The sequence below is a fragment of the Neocloeon triangulifer genome, unplaced genomic scaffold (genome assembly GCF_031216515.1).
Source record: "Neocloeon triangulifer isolate White Clay Creek 2 clone unplaced genomic scaffold, ASM3121651v1 ptg000017l, whole genome shotgun sequence".
Taxonomy (NCBI): domain Eukaryota; kingdom Metazoa; phylum Arthropoda; class Insecta; order Ephemeroptera; family Baetidae; genus Neocloeon; species Neocloeon triangulifer.
In genome coordinates this window covers 5963642-5978786 of record NW_026775559.1, presented here as the reverse complement: position 1 = coordinate 5978786, position 15145 = coordinate 5963642, and the positions used below count along the sequence as shown (strand labels likewise).

The following is a 15145-nucleotide window of genomic DNA, read 5'->3' as shown; positions in this document are numbered from 1 at the left end:
AAGATTTTATTCAAAATAATGATCAAGAAAATGGATTAAATCAAGTATATGGCGATGATTTAATTGATTTTAATGATCAAATTATGAAAAAAGTGGATAATCAAATTATTGATCAAAAAATTGATCAAAATCAAAATGACGGAAAAAATGAAAATATTCAAAAACAAAACAGAAAATTACAAACTGTTTCACCAGATTTTAAACCGCATAAAATTCAACAAATTTTTTCAAGCGACAGCGATGAGGACGATGTATTACCAAACGATCAACAACCTCAATTAGTTAATGATAATCAAATAGATGAAATTGTCAGGAATTTAGATCAAGTATTTAAACCAGAAAGGGGAGAAAATCAAAATTCAAATGCCCCGAGTAGTATTAATAAAAATCCAGAACATAAAGTTATGGATTGGCATAAAAGTCCGATTTTACATCAAAACGCACCCGCCGAAGTAGCACAAAAAAATATTCCCCCTCTTGCAAATGCAGCCCCGCGAGGCAGCGTACCAAATCAGCCGCCGACCCATACAGCACAAAGCAAAGCAGGTATAAGTAAATCTACAAAAAAATCATCAAAGGCAGGTACATCAGCCTCTACCTCAGGTAGTAATCAACAAGGTCAACAACCTAATGATGCAAGATATCCCATTAGAAGTCGTGGGCATCATATTAAAAAATTTAATTTATTCCAGGGCAGAATATAATTAATTTTCAAAAAAAATTTTTATAATAATAATTCATCTCACTTTTATTTTATCTTTTCACTTTTTAAATAAATTTAAATTAATTTGAAATAATTTTTCTTAAACATTTCTCCCTTTTGTGGAACAAATTAGCGTTTTTGGATATTATTAAATTTAATTACAAACTAATTAAAAAAGTTTAAATTTCAGCAGAAAAATGATTTTCATTTTTCTTCTCTTCATCTTTGGAGGCACATTAGCTGTTCAGCAGAATGAGCTACAGAAAGGTATTTATTTCTCTGAAAAAGGAGAAATTATGCTCTCCTCGGACATCTGGTACGTACATATAGATGTTAACTTGAATCACTATGCGGACACAATTTCAACATTTAATAGTTCAATCTCTAAATTTTTCTCCAGCATTAAAAAACCGTCACCACAATACTTACAAAATTGGCTTTTAAATGAAGAACAACATCTCTTACGTGGAATAACTTCTCTTACAAATTTGCTTGATGAAATTGCAATTTCTATTAATAACTTTTCCACCGGTCGAACGAAACGTTATCTTTTTGACGGAGTCGGTGAAGCTTTACGATTTCTTTTTGGCACTGCAACTACTAAAAATTTAAATAATTTGCATTTAAAAGTACAAGATTTGAAAAATAACGAAAAAGGACTAGTGCATTTGTTTAAAGACCAATTATCTGTTTATAATTTCACGATGTCTCAAATGAAAAAGGAAGATATTCAAATCAAGGAAATGCTGAGAGAAATTAATCATTTAGGAACAATGATTTCTTACTTAGAGGGCAAAATTGAAAGAACGGAAATAATGGTTTATGATCTTACAAAAGAATTTCTAAATTTCGCATACCTAAAGCAATTTCATAATTTTTATGATAACTTAAAAGAAAACATTTTAAAACTCAAGCAAGCTTTTCTTTTTGCGTCAATTAATATTCTAGACCCTTACTTTTTACCACAGGAACAGCTCGTTCAAATAATTCACGAAGTTCAAAATAAAATGACAAGTAGCAACAAAATTTTGTCATTTGCCCATCATGACAACTTGAATAAATTATATAATTTGGCAAAAATTAATGCATTCGAAATTAATGGCAAATTAATTTTATTCGTTCAGTTTCCCATTTTTGACAAAAATAAGATTTTTACTGTTTATCAGCCAAATTCTTTGCCGACAAAATTAAATAATTCTGACATTTTTTATCAAATCAAACCCTTTTCAGAATTAATTGCAATTTCTAAAGACTTTAATCATTATTTTACCATGTCACACATTGAGTATAATGAGTGCGATCAACACACAATAAAAATTTGTTTGCCTATCCAAACAGTTCGGAAAGGAACTGAGCCGAATTGCCTCTTTCAACTTCTCACTGGCAAAATAGAAAATATTCAATCTGTCTGCCCCATTATTGCAATGAAACATTTCAAGCCAGTTTTTTATCGCCCAACACCAGATTCAATTTATATTTTTTCAGTCGAAAAAACAATATTTTTGAATAAACTGTGTGACGACATGTCAGAAAAAACTTTAATTCCAGATTCAATCAGCGGTGTTGGTATTTTGCACGTTCCTCAGTCTTGCACGGTGCACAGCAACAACTTTGTTCTTTACGGTAGCGCTTCCATAGATGTAGGTAATTTTACTTTCCAATCTAAAATTGAATTCCCAAAAATAATTGATTTTCCAGTTGTCAGTCAAATTAATTCTAAATTGACAAATTTTTCCACAAGCAACATGAAAAAATTAAATGATTTATTTCCTAATGACTCAGGATTAAATTCTTACTACTCTTTCCGTATAGAAAATTTATTGCATGAAATAAATAAAATTCATAATTCAGAAAATGACTCTTGGTATGCTGATTATGTATCTCCCACTCAAACTATAGTTTGGATTGTTTTTCTTTTAATAACAACTGTCATTTCAATCATTCTAATCAAATCAAAGAAATTCAGACAAATCCTTTTTAATTCACGAGGACAAACTTTACAAAGATGTGTACTTTCTCCGGAAGCACCCGTTCTATTTAATAATTCTCACTCGACAGTCGAGATGGTGGCGGAGTTAAACCATTCTAGCGAAGCTTACGTTCCTCTTTGTCAAAACGTACACACTTTGTCCTCTTTTGATCCTTCACGAAAATCTTCGGCTAAGCGCAAGCGAAGTAATGAGCTTCGGCTTCTTTAAAATAAAAAATAATAATAATACCTTGTCAATTTTTTCAGTTTTTTTTTAGAAGAGATAATTAATATCCATAAAATAATTAAATATTTAATTAATTTTTAAACGCGCCGATGAAATTATTATTTTTATGAATATATTAACACAAACAATTTGTTTTTCCTAATCATTTTTATGGGATTAAATTTTATTTTGTTTTAATCAGTTTTTTTTCTCGCAAATTAAATATTTCATTATTTTTTAAAAAAAGACAAGGTTCATTTATAGTAAATTTAAATATAAAGAGAGTCCAATTATTTTTCCAAATTTTTTTTCTCTCTTATGGCACTATTTAATTGCGTATAAATTAAAATTTTCACTTTAATGAGTACAAAATTTTCCAATTTTATTTTTTATTTTTTGAGAAATAAAAGTTAAAAAACAAAAAAATTAATCCATCTGCTTTTTACTAATATTTCTATCTTTCAGGTATGAACTTCAATTTTTTTTTCTTGGGCACAATATTTTAATTTTTCGTTATTAGCGAATCAAGAATATTTTTAATCATAGACCAATGAGCATTAAACTTAATTTATATTTTATATTTGTTTGTAACTTTTTGCTTTTGTTAAAACTACAAAAATGTAAAAGAACAAAAAAAACACTTATTATCATTTCAACATTAAGTTTTTATTCTCTAAGGAGCCATGAGTACAGTGTGTTTTCCCACCCTCAGCTTCACTTAGTGCAACCCTTTTGTGTACCCACCCCAGCAGCCTTGCCGCAAGAACAAGAACAACCTTGTGTATTGACACCCAAACCCCCCATATACATTGGTATCATCGGAGCGGTATACATATACGGAGCCCACATTGGCCCATACGCGCCCCATGGAGGTGTCGGGAATCCGAAACCAGCAGGATGACCCTGGGCGCCCTGAAGTCCGCCAACGTCCTGTGGTGAGCAGTCAGCCTCTTCGCTGTCTTCGGACGTTTGCGAAGCGCAGTCCACCTTTTCCACCGAGCCGGACTGAGCGGCGTCTCGTTGTTCCACCTCAGGGACATCGGGAAATTTGAGTGTCAGCGTTTCTGCAACAAAACCAATAGGATATGTTAACTTCAAGTTTCCGTGAAAGTGGAAAATGGAAGCTCACCTTCGCCAATCGTGAACTGGCACCGGAAGGACTCCCGCTTCTTCGTCAGCAAACTGCACAGTTTGGAGACGAGGGCCAAGCAAGCAGACTGTAGGTCATCTCCGTTTTTCTGCGCCAAGTTCTTCAAGATCTGATCCTGCAGCATCGGGGCAGGAATGGTGGGCACAACTAAAATAAGAAAAAAATTTACATGTATTTTCAATTTTATTATATTTACAAAAAAAAAAAAATGTTTGAGTTTTTTATACAAATGGTTTATATGTTAATTTTTTGGAAAGGAAAATTTTTTTTATTATTTTTATTATAATTTGAAAACAGAAAAAATATTTATGTATTATTTGATATTCCAATTTGTATTTTGTATGTAACTTACTGTCATGAAGATAACGCCAGCATCCGACCATCAGCTTAGCAGTCTCCATCGGTGACCGAGGAAAGAAGCCGGTGTCGTAACCTCCGAAGGACAAGTCAGCGGTGCTCCTGGGAAGATATGACTTAAACACGTCCATCATGGGCATGATTAAGTTGACGACGCCGCCTCGCTGGTGCGTTTTCCATTGGAGCGCCGCCGGCCGAACGAACGCGCCACCGTCCCGCATCCACTTGGACAGCGCGGCGCGCCGACGACAAAATTCCATCTCGTGAAAAATACATTTTCCGCTGGTGACGTCGCTCGGCAACACCCGCCGATAGGCGACAGGTCGGCTCGCAGTGTACAACTGGACGAGTGCTGCAGTCACTCCGGAATCGCAATATATTTGAGGTCGGCCGCGAGTGATCCAGAGGTCAGCAAAGATGTCGCTAAGCTCCCCGAAGAACGACTCCAGGGTGGCTTCAAAGTGATTCGACCCACCGTTCAGCTGCAACATGACCTTTCCTTCGTGCCGGCGAAACACCAACTTGGTCTTCAGGTCCGTTACGTGCTTTTGGTGTTCACCATGCAAATACCCGGCGCATTTCAAGTGGAACACAACGACGTCGGTGGTGTACCGAGAGGCTTCGATCCCCATAAAAACAATGACCCGGTCATCGGCGAGAGGTGCGATCTTGCTAGGAGACATTTCGAGTTGTGAAGTGCAAGAAATTCAACGAACGAATGACCTGAGCAGCCGAAATGGTCCACCACGAAAACTACCCTTCGCTCTGCATCCCCCCTTTTGCGAGTGCTCAGGCTCATAAAACACTAAAATATTGAGTTTCTCCTATTTCCCCTATTTTCCTCCAAATAGTTATATTATGTTCAAGGTTCTTATTATTAAATTTAGTTTTTCACATATTTTAAGTGCAGTGAAGTGCTACAATTATTAACTTTTTCATGAGTCGGAAAAAGAAGAAAATTTATATCACACGCTTTTTGTCGCCATTGTTTTAATACATAAAAATGTTGTATTTTTATGATTTTTTTCTGTTGGCAGGAAAAGAGTGAATTTTTATTGGTTATATTTAATTATATTTTCAATAATTTTTATTTTTCGAAAATTTCGTTGTTCACAAATGACCAACTCTATTTTAAGAAGAGGGATGTGAATTATATGGGGTTATATTTAATTTGATTTTCTTTAATTTTTATTTTGTAGTTTTAAATTACTTAATGTATTATGTATCAATGTATTTCACGCATATGAAGAGAGAGAGAGTTTAGCAGTAGCATAGCATTTTATGCGCCGAGAGAAAAAAAGCTGCGCGCGGGCTCTCCGTTCGAGCCGCGCCGTGTCCTTTGTTATATGTTGTTTTTTTGTTGTCGCGCGGGCGACGCGGGACAAATTTCTTTATGTTAAAAAATATAAGGATATTTTTAAGGCGCTCATTGGTCTATTTAGTTAGATAAGGAGGAGTTTATTTTCTCGTCAAACCGATCTGAGCCAAAAAGTAAAACGAAAGGTCAGACTTCACCTTCCGCAGGTCGAGAGTGCAGGACCATTTGACTCAAATTAGCTGAATCAAAAGTTGTGGCTGATCTTTTGACGAGAAAATACTCCAACCCGAAAGGCATTCATCCACGCCGCGCTCTGAGCCAGGAGCTAAGGTTAGAGTTATTTTACGCTAATTTGTGCCCATTTACTGTTGTACCGACGGCTTGTTTTTATTCGATTTTAATTTGGAAAGAAAAAGTTCATTCTCTTAGAGTTTAAGTTTCAGTTAAAGTTAATTGAAAAGACTGTCGCTCCAAAGCAGTCCGCAAGCCTTTACGAATTTAAGTTACGTTTTAAGGACAAAAATCTCTCTCTCGGTTGTATTACGATTTTAAGGAACCTTGGTTTAGTTCTATTTCATTAAATACAGAATTGATTATTTTTAATTTACGAAAATCATAAAACTCAGTGGAACAAAATTATAATATTTAAATTTTGGTGTATCGTTTAATTTTTGATTACATAAAATAAAAATAATTATACTTTTCTTCGTTCTCAAAAACTTAAAATATTTTGTTTAAATGAAAACAAATCTAACCTAGACATAATTTTAATAAATAATAGTAGACTATTCAAATAGAAGAAAATAGATTTTAATTAATAAATCAATCCAATAAGAGATTTAAGATAAATATAAATAAAAAGGTAAATATAAATAAATTCGCTCATTATGGCCAGGCCTGAAAGTGTGTTTCTATGAAGTACTTATTGGAGTAGGTACGCATTCTGTACTAGGGTACCTTTATTGATACAAAGCGCCGAAATATTTATTTATAAATATTTTATCATATAATAGAGGCACCTGCCAGGGTGCGTACTCTCGGGAGTCGTAAAGATATACAGGCGCATTTTACTCCCCTCGCTCTTTCGGACGGGCACCGAATGAATGAAAAAGGTTGTCCATTCACTTTCCCTTTTACCTGCTCAGCTGAGATATACAGAAAATAGAAGTCCGTGAAAATAAATAATCGCTCCTATAAGTCTTTATAGATTCGCGCGCAAAGCGGTTTGGTTTTCGGGGTTTGCTTAAATTGAGAATTCCTATCCTGACATATTTTTAAACTTAAATTTACGCTATATCAAACCCAGAATAAAATAACAACTCAAACACCCCCATTCAATATAATTAATATTAAAGTATAAACCCCGTCCGCTTTCACATTATATGGCGCGCGGTGCTGACGGATGAAAAAGCGCACATCATCGTTGTCAGCATGTTCAGATTTATTTGCATACGTGTAGCAAGATAAATAAATAAGCTCACATCACATATGAGCAGCGCAAATATTAAAAATAAAGCGCGCAAATGAAATGAAAACCGTGAGCAAACTCAGTGTAATTATAATTTCCATTGTCCTTCGGTCAGCATGATGCTCTTTTTTAATTATATATTATTGCTTTTTAACAATTATTTAAATTTAAATGAAATAAAATTATCATTAAATATATATATGACCCCTACAAATCAGTTAGGCAATTATTTTTTTCCTGGTCCTTATAAATTGAAAAAAAAAAACTATTGAGTTCTTTTTGATCAAAATACAATTGCGCATAAGCTTAAGTTAATTTGTATAAAAACTTTAATTTGCCCATGATTTTTCTTTTTCTGATGGCAGAGAAAAAAATAATTGAATTGTTTACAATTAAGTAATATAGAATCAAATTTATAGAATCAAACAATCTCGGCAGCTCAAGTAAATTTTGATTTTCCCACGCGATTGGTTCCGCTGTCGTTTTTGTTGCAACACAATCATCCCTTTATAGAGATGAGCTGCATTACAATTAATTACACGCATCTTATCAATCAGCATCGAGGTCGCGTGCGTCCCAGAGCGCAATTTGCAACTTTGTGTCTAATTGTGCATATATAAAAGTATATTTTTGTGTTAGAGCGTCAGACTGTAAAAAATCTAAAATGACATGATTATCGAGCGGTCTTCATTGTTTACGCACCCCACTGGTTGACCTCGTCACAAAACCGCTGCGATTAGAGATACATCTCTCGTCAAAATAACTTTTGTGGGGCATCTCCTGCTATATAGCTTTTGCTGTCCTGCGCGCTGATTTTGATCTTCCCCAGCCGGAGCAGAGGGCTCCTGATTGACTCGCAGCATCTGCTTTGAGCTGGGTGCATTTTTGTTGTGCCGCACGCGGAACGTGCGCTGCAATTTGTGAAGTGAAGCGCCTCTATTTAATTATTTCCGTCAATCAGCTGCACCATAATAAAAACGACTTTCATGTTAAAGGCGCGGAAAGGTATGGGAAATGTACTGCAAATCTGCAAGTGATGAAAACGATGGGCCGGAAAGTGGAGAGGAGTGAGAGACGTTTCTTCATGGCTGAATTAGGGCGCACGCACGCGGCATGGACAAAATCCTTTCAACTTGGCGTAGAAAGAGATTATTGATGTTGTGAGGTGCGTGACATCCAATCATTAGAGGATGTGGAACAACAATGTAAATTTACTGAAAGGATTTAATAAATTTTCTGATTTAATGTAAGCAGAATTAATTTTTCTTCTTATTTTGTAATAATTAAAAATAATTTTAATTTCAATTTTTTAACAAATTTTTATTTTATAAAAATGATTTTTGTCTTCGATAAATTTTTTGCTGGTTATTAAATTTTTATGCAGAAGATTTTCATTACTTGATAGGATGAATATATCATTATGGAACATTGAATGTTTTCTGCAACAAAATACTAATTGATATTTTTCAGGGATGAAAAAACTACTAGCTTGATTTTCCCTATACGACTAAGCGCATATATGTTAAAAATTATGTCAAATATCATAATTATGATCAGAACAGAGCAAAATGACATAAAAAATTGAAGACAAATTATTTGTACCAGAACTACTTTCACTTGAATTTGTCGTAGATAAATCAGCTGTATGTTAATTTAATCTTTTTATGCTGATTTCAAATATGTCTAAATTATTTCAAAATTCTCACGGAAAGTACTTTTTGAAATTGGGGAACGCCAAGAATGCAAGCACGAGTGTGAGCGTTTGCTGGTGACAAGTCATTAGGAAAGAACAAAATAATATTATGAAAGAGGCTATAATAATGCATTGGTCGGGCGGAACTTTAAGCACCGTTTATGAAGCTATTTCCACTCAAAGTCACTTCATTTCATCTGGAATATTTATATTTCCTTTCATATAAGGGTTAGAACAAAAACCAAATTTTCTCAATCCTTTTTTTTATATTTTGCAAGATTTATTTTAAATAATTATTCATGCATTTTAATTTGATTTTTTTTATTCAACTTAATCTAGTATCTATTTATTTTTTGTAAATATATTGTTCTAAAAGGAAGACACATATCACGCCCACCTATATAGTAATAAAAAAGATGGCGAAAAATATACAAAACGCTCGCAAAAGCTGCTGGTGCTGCACAGTTGGATATTGAATTTCGATCTGGGCAGCCTTACATAAAAGTAATATTATGATGCCAGAAGTTAATCTATTTTATATAAAGCCGGCCGGGTGGGCACAGGAGAGGTTTCTTTTTGTATGTGTGCACGCCGCGCACGCAAAAGTAAATCATCATCGTGTTTCAATCTGTGCCTCTCTTTTTCTTCTGATCCGCCGAGAGAGTCGTCGAGCGGGAGCCGCTTTGCCGGCGCGCCGAGTTTTATTAATATTCTCCGGCGCGGCTCCCCAGAGGATGCAAAAGCCCCGCCGCAGCAACTTTTCTCATTCTTGCCGCAGAATAAAGATAATAATGTGGCAATCCGCTTATGCCGCTCGGCATGACGCGCCATACATACATTATACACCCGTATCTCTCTCTCGCTCTCCACCCCGCCGCAATTAGTAATTGGAAATTCATTTCTCCGCCGCAGTTTCTGCCAAAGAAGATCAACAGAGAATATAAGTATATCAGCGACGAGTGATTATCTGCTTTTGCGGTGATTACACCAGAGAGTTTTGCTCGCACGCGCGCTCCGTAATTGAGTGGGAAGGCGAGTGGAAACCTTAAAATTCATACAACTGTCGCGCACATCTTACAGATTTCCTGATGTTAAATGTTTGAGATTAAATATCATTGAGAAAGTGCTTTGTTTAAATTATTTACTATACTTGTAATCTCATTTTATATAATTTGTATTTTGTCTGATGAAAAAATTTGTAATAAAAATGGCAGAAAATTAGTTGATCCCTACGCATTAATTGAAATATTTAATTTTTTTTTTCAGAAACATAGAGACGTACACTGCTGTCAATGGTAATGAAACTTATGTTGATGTCTCTTCAAATGTTAATTATTTTTAAAAGAAATTGCATGGTATGCGCAGACACAATTTTACGATCGCAATTGTCAAGTAAAAGGTTTCAATTAATATGTAATAAAAACGATAATTAAAATAAATTATTTGTACTTTATTTGTGTTGTGCTGGTAGCAGGCAACTAAATTATCTTATTTGTACCTTTAAAATTAAATAAACATTTCAATTTTAGGTCTTTAAGGAATTACATCCGCTTTCGATTCACACATGTCCACTCGTAACAATGGAATAAATTCAATTGTGAGATTTTCATATATGGTCCATTCAAGTCCCTCCTGTACTTTTCCCAATCTTATTAAATAGTTCCATTTCCTCCTAAGCAAACACTAATGCGACACAAAAGCATCCGGAGCATTTAAAATATTTTCGCGGCTGCAAATCGGACATAATAAAGATGTTATCCCGCTCTCGAGGAGACGCATTACAACCGAATTTCCACCTCGCACTCGACGTAAAAATAACAATGTGTGTATTTTTCTAATCCTCTATGTCTGCTGCGTGCAATACAAATGCGTTGCGAGCGTGAATAGGGAGCATTTTGCTCTGGATGACCATTGAGGCGTCTCTCGCTCCGCTTTTCATCGCGCGACAATGAAGCTGTAATAATACACGCCGCAGCGGCAATTCGGCATTCAGGGGTGGCAGTCGACATGTCAATATTTGGCTAAACCCTTTTATATCGACACCGCGCGTTCTGAATTCGTCCCTCTCGTTGTGTCCGTTTGACGTGTTTCGACAGCAACTGCATCTCTCGTTGATTGTCCTGCTGCAAAAGCTGCATTATATCGCAGAGAGTAGAAAGGGTTGCACTTTTGCAGTGAGCGCTCGTTAATGGGGTCTGTTGACAAAATATTCCGTGTCGCGAGAACGATTGATGCTGCTGCCGATGGGTGATTTCATATCGACCGCGCGTTCAACAAATGACCTGCAGATGAAACTTTAGACGCGGGCGTCAAAATAATAAAAATTTGTCTTTGTGTACTCGAAATTTGATCGTCTCATCAGGTGCTCCCACAATCTGTTCAGAATGTTTCTAAATTTTAAAATAAAATTTTCATAAATTTCAAATCTATAGACCCTGCGCAATATAGACGGCGCGTAAAATTATTATTAAAATTGCACGTAGAGTTAAATATTCCAAATATAACAAAATACGAATAATTTAATTTAGAAGTTTATAGAGGGATATTTCAAAGAGTTTCAAATGAACATTGAAAAATGTTACATCAATTAGGTCTTGAAAATTTTATAAGGTAAATTTTTTGCTTTTATTGCGACTGGCTTATTTTGTTAAAAACATTGAAAAACATGATATTTTTTTCGCTCATTTTAATAATTTTTTTATAACCATAATAAATAACTCTTTAAGAAACTTAATAAAAATGGTATTAGTATAAAAATCAAGTATGAAATAATTTAATTTATGCTAAAGTAGAGATCAATAAGAAAGAAAATGAATGTAAGTGTTAAATTGAGCAAATTTATTTGGCTGATTGAGTTTCGCGTGTGTAATTGTGGCCGGTAATGAACGTTTCATCTCATCCATCATGCATATACCCTTAATATTGTCCGGTTTTCTCCTATGCTTTTTCAAGACCATCTGTTATGCTCCTCTGGCTGATCTGCTGATTAGCGATTCGAGTGTCGACGCCTCTGGCTTGTTCATTTTGACGAAAAAACAACGTGACACTCTGTTATTTTCAGCCTTGCTGGCGCGCGGGGGCGAATTTATTTTCAATGCGCGCCACCAAACTCACCCTCTGCAGAGCAGTATATGCGGACGAGGAAGGGGCTCTGGGGAGCAATTTTCCGATTTGCATCTATTTGGCAACTTGATCGCGGCCAATCAACGCCATCGAACGCAAACGCAGACTGCTTATCAAGCATACGAAAAGCAAATTTTTGGGGTTTGTTCTACAAGATAAAAACACATGACCGTCAAAGTCGAAATGCATCAACGCCGCCGCGCTTCATAATTATCAATTTACCTGCTCTGCCGGTGAAAAATTTCCTATTTTGAAATAAGACAACATATGATTATTAAAATAAAGCATCTACTTGAAATTTTTTAATAAAATAAAACTGATGTTTTTACTAAAAACGCACGTTTTCTTTTCAATATGATTCTATTATATGTTTTACATTTTATATTATTCAACTTTTTGTGTGTTTTAAAATTAAAAATAATAAATTTAATTCTTATAACTTATAATGTCATGCTTCTTAAATTGGGTATTAAAATAATTAACCACTCCGGCGTTACATATAATGTAATTTAAATGGTATTTTTTTTTTGTAATTTTATACATTAAAAATTTGGCTTTTTTCAGACGAAGCACAATGTTAATTAACAATTTTGCCATTCTGAGGTACACTTTTGTCAACTTTTGTACAGCATAAATTCAATCAGATATGGCAAAAATTTTACATTTAGTGTAATTTAACCCCCTTCAACGGTTCAATTAATGATTGATTGATTTATTTATTAAATACCAACGGTATACAACATACATACTAGACATAAAATAAAGTAAAAATCGGTCAAATGAAGGAACAAAAATTATTTCATCGGTATTGTCTCTCACACTCGGTGTTGTCTCTCACTTTTTCATTGTCGCTGCGGCTGATAACGTAATATTGCTCTTGTTACATTCGAATAAGTGATAAAAAAGAATTTTTTCATCGCAAAATTTACATTTACATTTGTCATCTGCTGCCGTGTGATAGGCTGCATTTGTGCAAAACAGGTAGTGAAAACCGTGGCAAGAGTAGCGGGTGAACATGTGTCTGTCTTTACAATTTGTAGCCTGCCAGTTTTTGTTCGTCATTGCAGGTGTGTTATAAAAATGAGGATTGATTTCCAATTGTTTAAGACGCATGGAGTTAAAAAATTTGTCACTTTCTGAGTGCGCTGGAAGATTGTATTTGTTCATTAAGTCACTGACGATTGTTTCACTTTCCGTTAATGCATATACAAGTCGTGATTTCATTCTTTTAGACAGACTTAAAACTCTCTTTAGGAATCTTGATTTTATGGTTTCTAGTTTTTCCAAATCCCTCTGCTTCAAATACGGCCAAATGGCTTCAATTCCGTAACTTGCAACCGGTGAGATAGCTAAGTCAAATAGTTTTTTGGCCGACTGCAGAGAGGATTTTGGCAAAGCGTTTAGTTTGGCCATTGCAAAGAGTGCCGCTTTCACCCTTTTGCTTACATGATTTGAAAAGCAAGTTCCCGATGATTGAAAAGTTACACCTAAATAGCAGAACTCTGTTACAAATTCAATGTTTTGTCCATTTACATTTAAAATGTCGTCTTTCCTTAGACGGCCTCTACCCTTATTTCTAATTTTGAGAATCTTACACTTATCATAATTCAATTTTAAGTTTTTGGTTGCTAGATATTGCTCAATTTCCAAAAGTGCTGCTTTTATATCTTCAAGGCTATCGCCTATTAGCACAATATCATCTGCGTAAAGTATTGCACGGACATTTTTACAATTTTTTATGGCCTCGTTTAAATCACTGACTGTGAAAATGAATAGAAAAGGAGAAAAGACACCACCTTGTCTGACTCCATTTGACTGTGTTATAGTTTCCGATACAGTGACACCATCATTTACTTGTAGGTAGTTTAGATCTAGCATTTCCGCCACAAGATTAAGTTCACCATGAGCTAATTTTTTAGTAGAAATTAGTTTTTGAAATACAACTTTTCGGTCAATTGTGTCAAAGGCTTTTTTCACATCTAAGAATACACAGTACAATGGCTTCCCTTTTTCATAAACAGATTCATTTATCTCACTAATCAACTCGTTTACAGCTTGTATAGTTGATTTACCTTTGACAAAACCATATTGATTTGGTGGTATATTGTCTATCAGACTTGAAGTAATCCTATTATTAATTATACGATCTAGCAAATTATAGAAAGTGGAGCTTAAACTAATGCCTCGGTAAGAATTTACATTAGAAGTATCACCTTTTCCTTTGAATAGAAGCTTTAGATTAGAGTATTTCCATGCTTCTGGGAATTTTCCGGCGCGAAGACATAAATTGAAAAAGGAAGTCATTTCGGGAGCGAGGCTTGAGAAGAGAGCCTTTAGATTTTCATTTGTTAACATGTCAAAACCTGTTGCCTTTTTTGTTTTTAAACTTTTAACTGCAAATTCAACTTCTTCTTCCATAATATTTTTTAACTCTACATTTTTAGGATATTGGTTTAACCAAGCCTTTAAGTCTAAAGATTGGCCAGGCTTAAGTTTACTTTCATTCAGAAGATTATCCAAAGTTTGCTCCCATGTTTTCATTGGTATATTATTTTCTTTCCAGGTTGAATTATTGTTAAGTTGCAGAAGTTTGTAACATCTTTTTTCTGCTTCCTCTAATATTTTATTGTCTAATTTGTCAACGTATTCCCTTTTCTTAATTTTACAAAGTTTTACATATTCCTTTTTTCCAGTTGAGTATATTTCCATCACTTCGTTTTTATCGTCTTCAAAACCTTTTACCGCTGGAAAAGAGTTAATAAAGGTTCTTAAAAAGTTGAGATCTTGTTTGAAACAGTAGCATTGGTAATCAAACCAGGGCGCGCTTTTCCTTTGGAAATTTTGAGGAGTGATTTTTGACTCTTCAACAAGTGCAAGTACATTTTTGTAGAAATTTTCTATGTTTTCCATTTCAATATCATTTCTTAGAATATCAGTATATTTACATTCAATCAAGTACTTAAGTTTAAGATCATCTACCCTGGGGCGACCTAGCCCTGGTTCATATGGATTAGCATTTGAATTAGGCATCTCAAAATTTATGGAGACCAAGCAATGTTTAGTTAAATGGGGGTCATTGTTTAAATTAAAATTGTTTAGTTTGATTTCTGGGCCCAAAAGAATTAGATCAATAGTGCT

At 34.6% G+C, this 15145-nt stretch overlaps 1 protein-coding gene across 1 annotated transcript; it reads right to left on the bottom strand.

Moving 5' to 3' along the window:
• Positions 1-3584: 3584 nt before the first annotated feature.
• On the bottom strand, positions 3585-4782 carry LOC132203227 (uncharacterized). Its single transcript, XM_059630851.1, has 3 exons — positions 4401-4782; positions 4028-4195; positions 3585-3962 (listed from the first exon to the last, which is right to left on the bottom strand). Exons 1-3 carry the CDS (start codon positions 4663-4665, stop codon positions 3613-3615), a joined length of 783 nt encoding a protein of 260 aa, XP_059486834.1. The 5' UTR covers positions 4666-4782; the 3' UTR covers positions 3585-3612.
• Between the last annotated feature and the right edge of the window lie 10363 nt (positions 4783-15145).